At 42.8% G+C, this 16,609-nt stretch overlaps 1 protein-coding gene across 1 annotated transcript in view; it reads right to left on the bottom strand.

Moving 5' to 3' along the window:
* The window catches only part of LOC106552828 (cysteine-rich protein 2), a 51,473-nt gene extending 38,471 nt beyond the window's left edge, over positions 1-13,002 (bottom strand). The window contains 1 exon segment of the mRNA XM_087726550.1: positions 12,847-13,002. Within this exon segment, the coding sequence (XP_087582676.1) occupies positions 12,847-12,889 (43 nt within the window). The 5' untranslated portion in view covers positions 12,890-13,002.
* Between the last annotated feature and the right edge of the window lie 3,607 nt (positions 13,003-16,609).

Here is a 16,609-nt window from a genome sequence, read left to right as displayed (position 1 = left end):
AGAAATTCCCTGTCCCCACATATCCATCACATGGTCCAATCAATCCACCATCCCAACTGGAGATGCCTCCCAGTCATGCCACTCCAGGTGCCACTCCAGGTGCACTCCAGGGCCCCTAACTTATGGGGTGCCGCAGGGCTCGGTCTTATCCCCCCTGCTATTCAACATATACATGAAACCGCTGGGCGAGATCATTCGGAGGCACGGGATAAAATACCATCAATACGCGGACGATACACAGTTGTATCTGTCCGCCCCATGCCAACTCAATGAAGCGGTGGACGTGATGAACCGGGGCCTTGAGGCTGTTTTTTTTTTTTTAATTAAATGTTTTTTAATTTTAGTTTGAAACGGGTACAGCATCTTTCTTAATATATCAATCAATTACAGATAAGTTTTGGTACATCTCCTCCACAGTCAACCAACATAACTCATATTAACTCAAGCATTATTATATATCCATTTTCATTTAACTGTAATTATTATTTAGGAGTATTGGTAGGAGTAATAATCTTGAACAATACCTACCCACACTGATGGGAGGGGAGAAAAAAAAAAAAAGGACAAATAGAAAATAAAAATTAAGATAAAAGATAGTAGATAATACAAAAAAAGACAAAAACGACAATCAGGAAAACAAAACAAAACAAAACGGGGCCTTGAGGCTGTTAAAAACTGGATGAGAGGTAACAAACTGGTGCTCAACCCGGAAAAGACCGAGTGGCTGTTGTGTTTTCCTCCCAACAATTTGGCTAATGTTCCATCAATCAGGCTGGGGGGGGGGCAAAATTTATACCCCTCAGACAGGGTCCGCAACTTGGGAGTCCTCCTGGACCCACAGCTGAGTTTCGACCATCACTTGTCAGCTGTGACCAGGGGGGCATTTGCCCAGGTTCGCCTGGTGGGCCAGTTGCGGCCCTACCTGAACCGGGAGGTCCTCACAACAGTCACTCGAGGCCTTGTGATCTCTAGGCTGGAATACTGCAATGTGCTCTACATGGGGCTGCCCTTGAAGAGCATCCGGTGACTTCAGCTAGTCCAGAATGCGGCCGCGCGAGTGATCGCGGGCGCACCGCGGTTTGCCCACATAACACCGATCCTCCGTGAGCTGCGCTGGCTACCTGTTGATCGCCGGGTGCACTTCAAGGTCCTACTTACCATCCACAAAGCGCTCCATGGTAGTGGATCTGGCTATTTGAGAGACCGCCTTCTGCCAATTACCTCCCTGCGTCCCATCAGATCGCACAGGGTAGGCCTCCTCCGAATTCCATCCGCCAGTCAGTGCCGACTGGCGACTACGCGGAGGAGAGCCTTCTCAGTTGCAGCTCCGACGCTATGGAACAATCTCCCCGTGGAGATCCGTACCCTCACCACCGTCCAGGCCTTCCGCACGGCCCTCAAGTTCTGGCTATCCCGTCAGGCCTGGGGATAGGACTTTACTCTCTCCCCGCCCGAATGCTGAGTGAATGTTGTGCTTTTATGGTTAATTATTTTTTTTACTCACATTTTCTTTTATGTCTTGTCTTGCACTCCCTTCCTTCATTATTGTAAGCCGCCCTGAGTCCCCTCAGGGAAAAGGGCGGCCTATAAATGTTCAATAAACTCAAACTCAAACCCTTGACTCTAAGAGAGAAAAAATGTTGTTATGGCTATATATCTCCACCACTCCGTGAAATTCCCCCCTCCCAGTTGCCCACCGCACTAAGTGTGGCAGCCCTGAAGATCCAAAGAAAAAGATGGCCTACAGGGCTGACACAGTTGAATAGCAGTTAGACTTATATACCGCTTCATAGGGCTTTCAGCCCTCTCTAAGCGGTTTACAGAGTCAGCATATCGCCCCCAACAACAATCCGGGTCCTCATTTTACCCACCTCGGAAGGATGGAAGGCTGAGTCAACCCTGAGCCGGTGAAATTTGAACAGCCAAACTGCTGAACTGCAGTCAGCTGAAGTAGCCTGCAGTGCTGCATTTAACCACTGCGCCACCTCTCTTTCTTTCCAAATGACCAAGTTGGAACAAGCCTAATATTAAGCCAGATCTGCAGTAACAGTCTACCCAGAGAATTGCCTCTACCGCAGAGATCATGCAAGAGATTTCAGGCCATGGAGGAGAGCAGGAGGACATGGAGACCTGGTAGGAGGCTGCTTCAAGACCGAGGGACAATGAGGAGTAACCCAGGCTAGAAGAATAAGCAGAGATCTCTCCTAGAAGCAAGCAACTGACCAAAATCTTGGTGGTCAATCAGAGTAGGGAGACTGGAGGACTGGGATAAATCTCCTCCCAGAGTAACTGTAAGGCCCAGCCTTCCCTTCTTAATCAAGGAAGTAAAGACTCTTAAAACTTAACATTTCAAAAGGAACCTTTTATTGAAAAAGGAGTGACAGGTGGGTGAAGACAAAGCAGGATCTGGGGTCCTTACAATACAATAGGAATAAAGGAAATTAGAGTCCCTTCCCAACAGTCTGATGTGGATTCAGCCAATCCACAGGTGTGAAGATATTTTTGCAACAGATGCAACGGATGCTCTGGGAAAATAATAATACTTTCCCAGGGTCATTTCCTGAGCCATGCAGTCCACATGCCCCTCCCTCCCCTCGCATTCCCTGAAAGGTTAGAAAATGCCAGGCCTCTAGACACTAGGTTAGAAGTTATAAAGCAATTAATTACATGGTACAGGATATATAGGAAAGAAAGATAGAAAAGTCTAAAGGAAGTATAGGGGTCCCCTCTTCCCCTGAATAATGACCGATTCATGGATCTGACAGTAACTCTTAGCTGAGGGAGCTGTTTTCAAGCCCAACGTGCCACCAAGCCATATGAGGCCATGCTGGACAAACCAGACACCAATGCAGTGGTGCTTGAACAGGCAAACAATTTTCTGATGGAGACCTTTGACAAGCTGACAGTTGAAAACCTCCCAGAGTGGCCAGACCCACCATTAGTGCAGCCCATCCAGCCGCTGTCTAACCAGCTCAGGCACTGACCCAAGCTGCTCTCACGGGGAGGGGATGATCACCATCCACCGGTGGTAGGAGTAAAATTTGACAGTTGACCTTCTTCCTCACCCAAGTGAGGAAATACATGAAAGAATATTGGTCAGATCTGCTAAATGTCTTGGCCAGAGTGCAGTGTGACACCATGGCCTTCGAGGGAGAGGCCGCAGAGTGGCTGGTGGCCCTCCATGATGATGATACTGTGGAATTGTGCCATTTTGACAGATTTACAGCTGCCTTGAGGAAGCAGTTTGAGGACTCACTTCCCAACTAGAAAGCCCAGACCAGGATCACAAGCCTCAAGTAAAGAAAACAGTCCATCGCAGTCTACATTCAAGAGTTCCAAAACGTGGCCTGATCAAGTGCTTCTAAGAGCACTTGACAAAGTATTCTATACCTGCCTATCAAAGGGGGCACCCCAAACCTTCCAGGGTTGGTATGTTCTGGCAGATGAGATAGAAATTGGCCTGGCCAGATACCATGTGTGTACCAACTGAAAACTGACAGTCTTTTTGGCCAGAAAAACTGGAGTCTTCAAAGCCAAACCCCAGTCTTTGCCACTGTGGCACTGAGTGAGAGTCATCAGGCTGCTGACTGCCTCATGGAAACCAGAGAGAACGGAAAGAGACCCTTCCAAGCCCAAAGAGATAACATTCAGAAGAATGGAGGTTGTAGAGTTCCCCTCTCTCACTGGGGGTGAAGGAACTCTGACCAAGGACCCCAAGACCAGAACAGAGAGCGACAGCAGAAGAGATAATAACTGCCAATAAATCACACCATAATACCAGTAACTATCCAAGTAGAACTAATGATGACTTCCTTAGGGTGCAAAGCAGTGGTGGGATTCAATTTTTTTTTACTACCAGTTCTGTATGCGTGGCTTGGTGGGCATAGCTTGGCTTGGTGCATGTGGCTTGGCTTGGTGGGAGTGGCAGCAGAAAGATACTGCAAAATCCCCATTCCCTTCCCATTCCCAGGGGAAGGACACTGTAAAATTTCCATTTCCACCCCACTCCAGGGCAAGTACTGTAAAATCTCAATTTCCACCCCATTCCAGGCCAAGGATACTGCAAAATCTCCATTTCCACCACACTCCAGGGCAAAAACAGAGGTGGGTTCCTCCCAGTACGGTATGGTACTGTAAAATAAGTAGTGAAAATCTGGCATATAGGACTGGAACGGTAGTAATGGTGGCTTGGCCACGCCCCAAACCTGTTCTACCATCAGAAGCTTTTTTTAAAAAGCCCTTTTTCCCTGCCAATTCAGGCAAGAGAAAAGAGGTTTTCAAAAGTAAAAGGAGGGGGGAGAGGGAGGAAACTCACTTTTCAGCCGAGATTCAGCAAAGGAGAAAAACAAATGCTGTCGCTTTAAATCGGAACTTAGCATGCCTGGCTGTGAAATTCTGAGAGTTGAAGTCCACAAGTCTTAATGCTGCAAACTTTAAATTGAAACCTGCTTTAAATGGAAAAGCTGTTCAGAAGGAGGTTTGCAAACTGACATTCAGCAGTTTGTTTCTGGGTCAGCTGGATAAAAGATAACGATTCTTATATGGTTTTTGAAGTTTTGGGGTTTGTGCAATATGGGCTTTGTGTTTCTAAAAGGGTTTGGATTATTCCCTATTTGTGAATGGAGCCAAACTTTCTATAGGCCCATTATCTTATTATCTCTATCTGGCAAGAATGTGGAATGAGCCTTTCTGGGAGTAATTTTTTTTTTTTAGGGGGGGGGTTGGTTGCTTCCCACAAAGGGAAGGGAGAAAGAAAGAAAGAAAGAAAGAAAGAAAGAAAGAAAGAAAGAAAGAAAGAAAGAAAGAAAGAAAGAAAGAAAGAAGCACGGCAATTTAGGGCTAGAAGGCTACTCAGAGGTCATCTAGTCTAACCCCTGTTGCAGCAGGCTTACATTGTCTGGATTATTTTGGTGCCTCTAACAGAGAGGAAAATTGCCAGAAAGGAGAAGGACTTTACTAGGACAAGGCTGCCATGCAGAGGAAGGCAGAGATAATCCTTGACTTATGACTACAATTGAGCCCAAAATTTTGGTTGCTAAGCAAGAGCGTTGTTAAGTAAGCTTTGTCACATTTTACCCAATTCATGACATCTCCTGATGAGTGACATCACGTTAGCCATGCCCACCCAGTCACATGACTGCCAAGCCACGCCCACAAAATAGCACCCTTAAAATGATTTTGAAAAGGTATCTTAAGAAACATTCAATTGTACTGTGTAGCAGAATCTATATACCAAATAACTTTTAAAAAATGAATTTAATATAAAAATGGCTAATTTTCTTTGCATTCCTCATGATATGAAAGCTACAAACTGGAGATGAAGCTCTGTTGAGCATTGGGACACACATCTCTCTTTCCTTGAGCAAGATAATAGGAACCCCAAACTGCCTGATTCCAGGCTTTGTTTGCCTTTATGCTGAGACAGTACATATCCCAGAAACTACGTAAATAAAAACATTTAAAATAAGATGAAATTGTATCTAAAAATACATCTGATTTGATTTGTTTTCAATATAATAATCAAAATCCAATAAATAATGGAATGTGAATTGGCCTCATACAGTATGTGTAACGACAGTTGATAACCTCAGTCCAAAATGTGTTCTTCTGCTGCATATGGACAAACAGCCCAATCCTTGTACAATGTTGTTATATTTGAAGAAGGCCAATAACTGCTCAAAGATTCTGCATAATTTATGCAGAATTTCAATTTGACTTTTATATTTTCTGTAGATATTTTTCTACAGGAATGATTCCAAAAGCACTCATAGAGGAAAATGCTATGAATATACTAATTTTATGCTCAAGAATATTCTCAGAATGAAACAATGTAGAAATATTTCATAATAAACTTAATCACTCCTGTAAATAACTTTAAACAACAACAAAAACCCTATCTTCATTAATATAGCCATTTGAAAATGGTGAAAATGAAACAAGCATATTGGGTTGCACACAAATCAGTTACAGGAAGGGTTTGGAAAATTGAGTATTGTGTTGTCACATTTATCAAACTCAAATAATTCCAGGAAGGAAAAAGAATTTGTGCATAACAGATGATCAAAATAGAATTGATGTTTAGCTGAATGTAAAAAAGCAATGTTCTACTATTGAAAAAAAAATGGTGAACAGAGATTGTTTTCCTAGGTTCTGGATAAGCAACATTCCTTTGATAGGAGCAGGAAAAAGAATAGTGGTTTAAAATAAATATTTGGCTGCTTATTCAATCCTACCACTAGCTTAAGAAAATCAACAAAGAATCCATGAAAGTTAAGACCAGTGTTTCTCAAACATTCTTCAACTATGAACTTAGCGTTTGAAATATGAAGACATTAGAGAATCCATTTAAATACCAAATTGCATATTTTCATCTTGATGTTTTCATCTTGAAGAGCATGGGGTAGATTTTTTCAGTAAAAAATCTTATTTTTCACTAGCCCTTCGTTTCATTTTTAAAACTCATCTAACAACTAATAACTCAGAGAATAAACTAGTCAAGATTGTTATTCATTAGAAATATCTAATTACTAAGGGACATTTAGATGGCCAGTCTAATGAAATCTGTTTTAGATACTCTTTCTTCATATCTTCTATTCCTTTTTATTCACATATGCAACATCACAGTTCTACTCATATTTGGAACCCTCTCCCCAGATTAAAATATTCTTTATTCTTAATATTAAAAAGAGGCAGGATAGAATATTTCCCCTAAAAGAGAAGAGGAGAAAAAATCTTAACAAAGACAGCCTCAGTAGCAGCCTCAGTTTTCCTGCCATAGGAAAAGAGCCTCAAGCAGAAGCTTGAAGACAACTTTGTTTCCAAAAAGTAGAGAAGGGAACGAGGGTATCAGCCATATTGGACTTAATTGTCACTAACAGAGATGAAATGATATAAGATGTTGAAGCTGTAGAACCTTGGAGGAGGAATGATAATGGAATATTGGATTTCAACATCATGCAAGCACAAACAATAGAACAGTCAAACTAGAGAATTTGGGAAGGATTCCATGGATAAGAATCCTCAAGGGGAAAACAACTCAAGAAGCTGGGGAAATTTTGAAAAGTGAGATTATAAAAGCCCAGTCTAGCACAAAACCAATGAAGAAGAAAAATAATTGCTCTCAAAAGAAACCAGCATGGTTACATAAAGAACTCTCTGATAAATTGAAAGACAAAAAGGAGAAGTATAAAAAGAGGAGCACATAACTAAGGTAGAATATCAGCAAATAGCCCGACCCTGCAAAGATGAAGTGAGGAAAGCTAAGGCTCATAATGAACTAAGGCTTGAGACAAAAGTAAAAAAATAACAAAAAAGAGCATTTTTCAACATATTAAAAACAAGAAAAAAGTCAAGAGCGCCATTGGTCCATTGGTGGGAGAAAGTGGCAAGAAGGTGACAAGCAACAGGTAGAAAGCAGAATTATTTAACTCATGTTTTGCATCTGTCTTTACACAAAGGGAAAAAACAGCCCAATCTATCAAAAATAGTACTTCAAAAAACAAGATTAGGAACACAAGTTAAAATAGGGAAGAAAATGGTAAGTGAGCACCTGTCCACCCTAGACAAGTTCAAATCACCAGGACCAGATGGATTATACCCAGTGGTGAGATTCAAACATTTTTACTACCAGTTTTGTGGTTGTGGCTTGGTGGGCATGGCATGGCTTTATGGGTGTGGCTTTGTGGGCATGGCAGGGGAAGAATACTGCAAAATCCCCATTCCCTCCCCACCCCACTAACCTGCTTTCCAGCTCTGTTCTCCTGCTCAGGGCAACAAAAGAAGATCAGCTGGGAGGCAGCAGGGGCAGGACCAGCCTATTTGCCAGTTCTCTGAAATACTCAAAATTTCCGCTACCAGAACCTGTAAGAACTGGCTGAATACCACCTCTGATTATTCTCCAAGGTATTGGTATTGGTATTTTATTATTTGTATGCCGCCCTTCTCCGGGAGGACTCAGGGCGGCGAACAATTCAAAGGGGGAAAAAAGGGGGAACATAAAAAACAAAATACAAATAATAAAAGTCGACAACAATCGCACAACCATACATGTCGAGAGGGGAGGGAACTCATCACCCCCAGGCCTGCCGGCAAAGCCAGGTTTTGACGGCTTTTCAGAAGGCCTGGAGAGAGGTGAGGGTCTGAATCCCTGCGGGGAGTTCATTCCAGAGGGCCGGAGCTGCCACAGAGAAGGCCCTCCCCCTGGTAATAGCCAGGTGGCATTGGCTGGTAGATGGCACCCGGAGGAGGCCAACCCTGTGAGATCTAATGGGTCTGTGGGAGGTAATTGGCAGCAGGCGGTCTCTCAAGTACCCAGATCCAATACCATGAAGGGCTTTATAAGTTACAACTAGCACCTTGAAGCGTATCCGGAGACTGATCGGTAACCAGTGCAGCTCGCGGAGGATAGGTGTAACATGGGTGTACCGAGGTAATAGCAATAGCAGTAGACTTATATACCGCTTCATAGGCCTTTCAGGCCTCTCTAAGCGGTTTACAGAGAGTCAGCATATTGCCCCCAACAATCTGGGTCCTCATTTTACCCACCTCGGAAGGATGGAAGGCTGAGTCAACCCTGAGCCGGTGAGATTTGAACCGCTGACCTGCTGATCTAGCAGTAGCCTGCAGTGCTGCATTTAACCACTGCGCCACCTTGGATCGTGCACCCACGATCGCTCGCGCGGCTGCGTTCTGGACGAGTTGAAGTCTCCGAATACTCTTCAAGGGCTGCCCCATGTAAGGTTCTGAAGAAACTAGCAGATGTGATCTCAGAACCATTGAACAATATATTTCAAAGATCATGGAGTATCAGGAAACTGCCAGAGGACTGAAAAAGAGCTTCAAAAAAAGGAGGGGGGAAATAGATCCAGGAAACTACAGACCTATCAGCCTGACCTCAATACCAGGGAAGATTCTTGAAAAGACAATCAAGCAATGAACCAGAAGCAAACAATGTAATAACCAAAAGCCAACATTGGTTTGTCAAAAAGAGATCATGCCAAAAAAACTTATTGCATTCTTTGACAAAGTGACAATATTAGTAAACTAGAGACATGGTGTCGATATAATTTACTTGGACTTCAGTAAGGTATTTGATAAAGTAGACCATAACCTACTTGGTAAGATAGAAAAATGTGGATTAGACAGCATCATCACCAGAAGGATTTGTAACTGCCTGACCAACCACACTCAATGTGTAGTCCTCAATAGAACTGCATCTACATGTAGGGATGTATGCAGTGGGGTACTCCAAGGCTCTGTTTTAAACCCAGTACTCTTCAACATTTTTATCAATGATTTGGGTGAGGGAATAGATGGGGAACTCATCAAATTTGCAGACGACACCAAGCTAGTAGGAATAGCCAACACCCCAGAAGATAGGCTTAAGATACAGAAGGATCTTGACAGACTTGAACATTGGGCGCTATCTAACAAAATGGAATTCAATGGTGAAAAAAGTAAGGTTCTACATTTAGGCAAGAAAAACAAAACACATAGGTCCAGTATATGTGGTAACTCGCTCAATAGTAGTAACTGTGAGATGGATCTTGGCGTCTTAGTGGGCAATCATTTAAATATGAGCCAGCAGTGTGCTGCAGCTGCCAAAAAAGCCAACACAGTTCTAGGCTGCATAAACATAGGGATAGAATTAAGATCACATGAAGTGTTAATACCATTTTATAATGCCTTGGTAAGGCCACACTTGGAATACTGAATTCAGTTTTGATCGCCACAGTGTAAAAAATATGTGGAGACTCTAGAAAGAGTGCAGAGAAAAGCAACAAAGATGATTAGAGGATTGGAGGCTAAAACATACAAAGAACGGTTGCTGGAATTGGGTATGTCTAGTTTAATGAAAAGAAGGACTAGGGGTGACATGATAGCAGTGTTCCAACATCTCAGGGGCTGCCACAAAGAAGAGGGAATCAAGCTACGGTATTCTCCAAAGCACCTAAGGACAGGACAAGAAGCAATGGATGAAGTTTTAAAGAGGGGATTTGGTAACCATTTGTCTGAAATGGTATAGGCCAGGTTTCTTGCCGAAGCAGGGGGTTGAACTAGAAGACCTCCAAGGTCCCTTCCAACTCTGTCATTCTATTCTATTCTATTGAAGAGGCTAGTCTTTAGGAATGAAGAACTTGTATTCATTCAGAAAGACTGGGCCAATCTATTCATAAGCAAAGAGCAGCTAGAAATCCTAAATAAGCAATAGGCCAAACTGACACAATTAACTCAGACAAACATCTAGCATTTTCCCTTTTGCCTGTAGAACCAGCCATGACCCCCTACACAACTCCATAGGAATTTGGCAACAGAGGTTAAAATATTAAAGGACATATTCTTACACAGGAACGGACATCTCAATCACAAAGCCCCAAAGAATGTATAAAAAACTACCTACTCTCAACCTCATTTTGTCAACCACTCCAAAAACATGCTGCTGTCATTGAAGTTTCTGGCTACCAAATAAATGGAGACCTTCTTTCCTGAAGCTTCCCTCTATTTTATTTCAGCAACTTTGATTGGATCTGATTTTTCTTCCAATAGTAACTGCACTTGAGACTACATTATTGTCAATTTTAGTACTGCATCAATCAATCAATTATCAGCCATTTATTCCTTTCTGCAATGTAGGTGATTGGCAGGAAAAGCAGAGAGAGGTCTGAAGTGGCCCAGCAGGGTAGAAAACATGGTTTAAGAATAAATTTGATAATCTTTCACAAATATATTGCTGTAACATATGACCACATATTTGAAGGCTCTGAAAATCACAGAGAACAAAGATTGTCAAGTCCTAAATAACCAATATAAATGTGAATTACATTCAATAAGAGACAAAAAAAATAATGGGCCCGTAAAATGCTGGCCACAGTTCAACACATAATTATGGTCATTAATCTGTACTACTGTCAGAGTTCCTTATTTTCTGATATATAAACACTAGAGAATATGATCTTTTACAACATTTCCATACTTTCATGTCATGTACAGAATGTCTTGTTCACTATAGGAATTCCAAATTTTCACTGCTTTCCCTACCTGCTTTTGGCAATTAGGGCTTTAATAAAGGATATTTATAAACCATTCTGAGAACACTTTTGGTCTTTAAGGATAACATGTATTTTGCAATAATAGAAAATATCTATTTGTCTTAAAAATGTATGTTTCTCATCTGTGGAGGCAAGTTGCCGACTCAATTTGCTAAAAAAAATTGTAAACCGCTTAGAGAGGGCTGAAAGCCCTATGAAGCGGTATATAAATAAATAAATAAATCTTCTCACATAGAAGCTGCTTCCAACAAAAAGAATGGGAACAGACCAGTTACAGTTACTTTTGTAAAGGTGCAACAAGATAATCAACTATTGTCTTACAGAGACACCTGTACTTGCACATAATTTGTTTTCTGCCTTTGTTATTTTTACAAACAATTCAAGGCAGCAAACACATCCAACACACCTTCCTCCTCCTGTTTTCCCCACAACAACAGGTGAGTTGGGCTGAGAGAGTGACTATTCTGAGGTTACCCAACCCAGTTGACTTTCATGGGCAAGACGGGATTTGAACTCATGGTCTTTTCATTCAAGCCATGCCTTAACTCCTAAACCAAACTGATGTCATGCTTAAATTGACAATTTCCTTCCAGCCAATGCACCCTCAAATATTTAAGGTCATATAGGAAAGCAAAGCTCTGTTCCAATAGATATTTGTTGGGCTGGGTAGGTCCTGCTAGTGAAGCAGCTTTCCGTTAAAATGCCTTATTTTACACAAGAACAGAGACTAATCAGATGTGCTACTAACACAACAGCAACATCAGTCTCAGTGAGAAAAATAGTAATGTACTCTGAATATGAGACAGAACTGATTGAGATAGAAGTTTTTCTTCTTGAAAAGTAGTTATCAGACTCTGGAATTAATATGGAAAGGAGGGGATTTTTTTAAACCTAAAAAAAAAAAGAAAATATATTTTCAGTATGCGTGGGGCAGAACTTCTGGAGCTCTCTGTTCTGTTTGCAACATCTACCAGCCATACATTTTAAAGAAATTTCCAAGTAGAGTATTTTAATGATATATTTCTCTGTTTGTCTGTAACTTTTGAGATTTAGAATTATATTGGTTATGAAAATGGAGATTCTATTTTTTACCATGGCTGAAGCTGACATGGACACCACAGAAATGCAGCAATAGCTTTGGGTGTGGTTGAGATAGAATAAATGGGAATGGCTGAAGAGGGGAATTTGAACCACTCCTAAAATCTTGGAAGAAGCAGCTAGAGAAACAGAGGAACTGTTTGATTTTTAAGGAAAAAAATGAAGTTTTCTTGCATCCTCTGCAAATTAAAAACTTTTAATCTTAATCCACAAGGATTTAGGAAAATCATAGGGAGATCTGTTCTTGTTTTAAGAGCATTTCAGTCACCAACTTGAAAATATCTCAAAGTGAGGAGTGATGATAGATAACAAAGGGAATTGAGATATCACATACACTGGCTGGTGTTGGGGGTCTCACAGCAAAGTGTATTCTTTTTTTCCCATATAATCAATAACAATTATTTCAGAGATGCACTTTTGAGAGGGGAAAGAAACTGAGCTAAAAAAACTCCCTGGAAAGGAGGCTGACACTCCTTCCAGCCCTCCCAACATAGTTTGAGTGTTCCCAGAAGGCAGTTTCTCAGCCAGGGCAGAGAACCGGAATGTGTTGTTGAAAAACAGAGCCAAGCACCACTATTAACTGGTATAAAGCACTCAAATCTCTAAATTGCAGGATTTAGAAAACACTAATACAGGAGAGACAGAAAGAGATACACGCTCCGAGGAATACAATAATGCAAAGAAGGAGAAAAAGACTCACCGAAGTAGACAGTCTTGTCGCACTTGGGGCACTTGGATGCCATGATGGATAATGAAAATCTAAACGCGAGCTTTTTCTCTGCCTGTCAGCCCCCCACTAACATGCTTCTTCTCTCATCCACCCACGCCGGCTGGAACACGCCTTAGTCGCACGTCCATTGGCTCCGCTCTCCAGTCAAGGGAGGAGGGATGTAGATAGAGTCGACACTGGGTGGAGCTATTGGTTCCCCCCATCTCCTCTTTATTGACGAAAGAGCAAAAATAGAGCAATGGGATATCTTCCTGTTGTATCCTTTCAAGCATGCAGAAAGGCAGCTTCCGGCGACTGGGAAAATGAACTCTTGCTTTGCTTCTAGTTCTTAGGTTGGTTGCTGTCTGCTGCCTCAGTGGTAGTGCAATGATAATGCCCACCATCAGAAAGAAGGATGCACATTAAGAGGCAGCTTCTTCTCCTTTTAGTCAGTGCTCTCAAATAGCGTGGTGGGGAGACCTGGGCCTAGAAAGGTTATACCATATGAACAGGTATCTAAACAGACGTTGGTGGCTATTCTTATTCATTCTATGCAGATAAGGCAAGAGTCAGCTGCTAAAATCAAAAGCTGCAGTATCCACATTGAAAACAGTTACAAGACAGTAATGTGGAGTTAACTGAAGCAGGCTTAAAGTGAGTTAGAGACCAGGATACTGTTGTCAAACTAAGGTCATAGCAAGTCAAAGTTGCCTATCTTCTATGCCACTCCCAGCCATTGTTGAAGCAGTTCCAGTCCAGATTCCAGTGGTTTGCAATTATTGACTGTTCTTGTGCTTCTCACCTGTGTACAGAAAACGCAAGCCTTCTTGACTGATGGCTTGTTGACTGATACCTGCCTTCCTTTTTGGGATTGTTTTCTCCTCCCTAGTTCCCTTTCTTTTCTTACTTTCTGAAATGCTTGCACACAGAATAACCATCTGCCTCACGTTTCCTGAGTTCCTTCTTTTTTCTTTCTTTCTTATTAAAGCATCTTTGTTTTGAGACTATGACAAAAAGCCAAGGGAATGCTTGGGTCAATAGAAACATTGTGGGTTCAAAGACATAATGGATCACTGATAGGCTTCTACAAAATGTTTTTGAACATGATTTGTACTTTGTTTATTTTATCAGTATGGTTGGTGTCAACTGAGTCACTTGCTACTCATGTAGATGGGGTGAACTAGTATATTGGGTACTCAACAGAACTCCCTAGATTCCAGTACTTGGTATTCAGTATTCTTATTGCACACAAAGATGCTCACTTTCCCCCATCTCACTTTATCATGACCAACCTCATACAGGAGAATGGAATCCCATCCACAGAGGTTTAGCCACGTTTTGATCAAAGCTTTCCTGTTGTGCTTTGGTTGCCTGCTATCTATAAAGAGAAGTCCACACTGCAGACCTAATATTGTGTCAGAGTCCATATGTTTGTGTTAATTTGCTGCTGTTTTTTTAACCTCAGCTGCTGATTTGCATGCTTACCATATTTTTCAGAGTTTAAGATGCACCTTAATGTTGGGGGAGGAAATCAGGAAAAAAACCTTTCTGCCTCTTTCCCAGCAGCATCCACCTGGCAGCTGGTTCTTAGAGCCCACACCTGTAAGTGTCACTGTCAGCGACCATGGTTTCGCTCTCACTCTCCCGGATAACAGCCGACAGGAGAGGAGAGGCAGTGCGCCGGGCGAAGTTTCACCACCACCTCCCCAGCAAGCGAGGGGAGAGTCCAGCAGCGCTCGGGGCACTTTTTTGCCACTGGCAGGGATGCCAGGCACCCCATCCCCTGCCCCACCTGCCACCCCCAAATTGTGCCCCAGCACAAAATGCACATCTTAATAGAGCCACGACACCAGTTTCTTTTGCTGCCTGCGCACTCCGGGTTGCCAGCAGCCAAGCCGCCAAGCCGGTAATCGGCTGGCTGCCTCTAATCTGCCTGCCTGGCTCCTGCGCCTTTGCCTGACTGTGCTGCCCTCTCCCTTTTCTCCCTGCCTCCCCCAGCCGACGGTGCTGGCCAGGAGAAAACAGGCGGCGAGCTTGTAGAGGAGGAGGAGGGCGCGTGGCTCTATAATGTACACTGGGGAACTGGGAAGGAAAGCATTTTCAGGTGGCAGCGCGTGCTGGAACTGCCTGCCACCTGAAACACGATGCACTTGTTTGACCTCTGTACGTGCCCTTTTTGTAATTGGGCAGTGGACCTTACAGCCTAAAAATGCTTTCATTGAAAAGGCTTTCATCGCAGTTCCCTAGGCAGCTTCAGGAATTAGGCGCCATGTGAAAGTGAGGATCCCCACCGCATGGAACACCGTGAAAATGCGACATGTGGAGCAGGTGGGTGGAGCTACATTCAGAGTATAAGACGCACCCAGATTTTCACCCTCTTTTGGGGGGTAAAAAGGTGTGCCTTATACTCCAAAAAATACGGTATATTGTTCTATATTTTTGCATAATTTTTAATTGTTATTAGTTTCCAGAGTCATGAATTTGAGATTGACAGCCAAATGAATGAATAAATTGTTCCACAGATCTCTGCTTACACAGCTGTACACAGATGCTTGGCATTTGTCATCCCCACAGTTTGCATTCAGTCAATTGTAATTTTGTGAGTGGAAATCTGATCATTCTGGTAATGGCAGGTGGGGGTGGGGTTCACCTCCCCTCAGGTGTGCCTTAGTTTCTGCATAGCTGGATAACAATGATGTAAACAGCCAATATGGTGGCAACCAAGAGAAATGTCTGCTATGCACCACTCTACAAAGTATGGAAGGAGGATTATTAGCATGAATTGGCATGCATGCTCATAGATGCCATTCTGCCATGGTAGAACCATCATCTTTTCCCAGTCACTACCTCTGCAGATTTGTAGGCCAAAGTCATGGCAGAAATGCCAGTGGGAGTTATCTTTTATCCTGTGTAGAGCCTTTATAGGATGTCAGTGGAGATTCAGTCATTCAGGTCAAAGTAGTCTCAAAGGTGCTTTTTCAAAAAGGCACCTTGACTGTTTTTTTTTTTTTGAGGAGGAGGAAGAAGATAGTTTGCGTCTCATCCAAAAAGCATCATCAGCTGGATGGTGGCAGGATGGAAGGATAGGTTTTGACAGGATGGTGGAAGAGTTAGAGGGGAGGATGGAAGGGTTAGAGGGTGGATGGAAGGATTGTAAGCGAAGGGCACTTGATTGGAGGGTACTTGTACTTGCTAGCGTAGCTCCACTCATGCAAGTGGTGGGCCCTTGCAATCGCCCAAAGCTCCACTCAAGTGACCAAAGGGCACTTGTGCTCACATCCGATGCTCCATTCATGTGAATAAAGCTTCGTGCATGAACATCCTCCACTTGCATGAGTGAAGCTTTGTACGAGTGCAAGGGCCTATCGCTCGCGCAAGTGGAGCTTCATGCATGTAGGTGTGTGGTTGCCCATAGCTTGCATGGCCCTGTTGCAAACAGGCCACAGCCACTACTGGACTGTAATGGGTTGGGGATCCCTGCTCTAGCACAGTATGATGTTACTCAAGTACTTCTAGGATATCCTGTGCACTTGTCCTTGACCAGACTTTGGGATGAGCTAGGGATGGGCTTTGGCTGACCACAGCACGTTTATACATCATACTTTAACTTTCTAGCCTGCTTGCCTATCTACCCACAGCAAAAAAAAGCCAGAGATGCAATTTGATGATGTGTGATATGTGCAATGGTGGGATTGGTCAAGCACTGGTTGTAGATATTGAAGAAATGGCAATGCACATGTGTATGGCCACCAAT

Source organism: Thamnophis sirtalis, unplaced genomic scaffold (genome assembly GCF_051295495.1).
Source record: "Thamnophis sirtalis isolate CommonGarterSnake01/CBP01778 unplaced genomic scaffold, rThaSir2_p1.2 scaffold_12, whole genome shotgun sequence".
NCBI lineage: Eukaryota > Metazoa > Chordata > Lepidosauria > Squamata > Natricidae > Thamnophis > Thamnophis sirtalis.
Note: the sequence above shows the minus strand (reverse complement) of the source record. Positions and strands in the feature narration are given on the sequence as shown.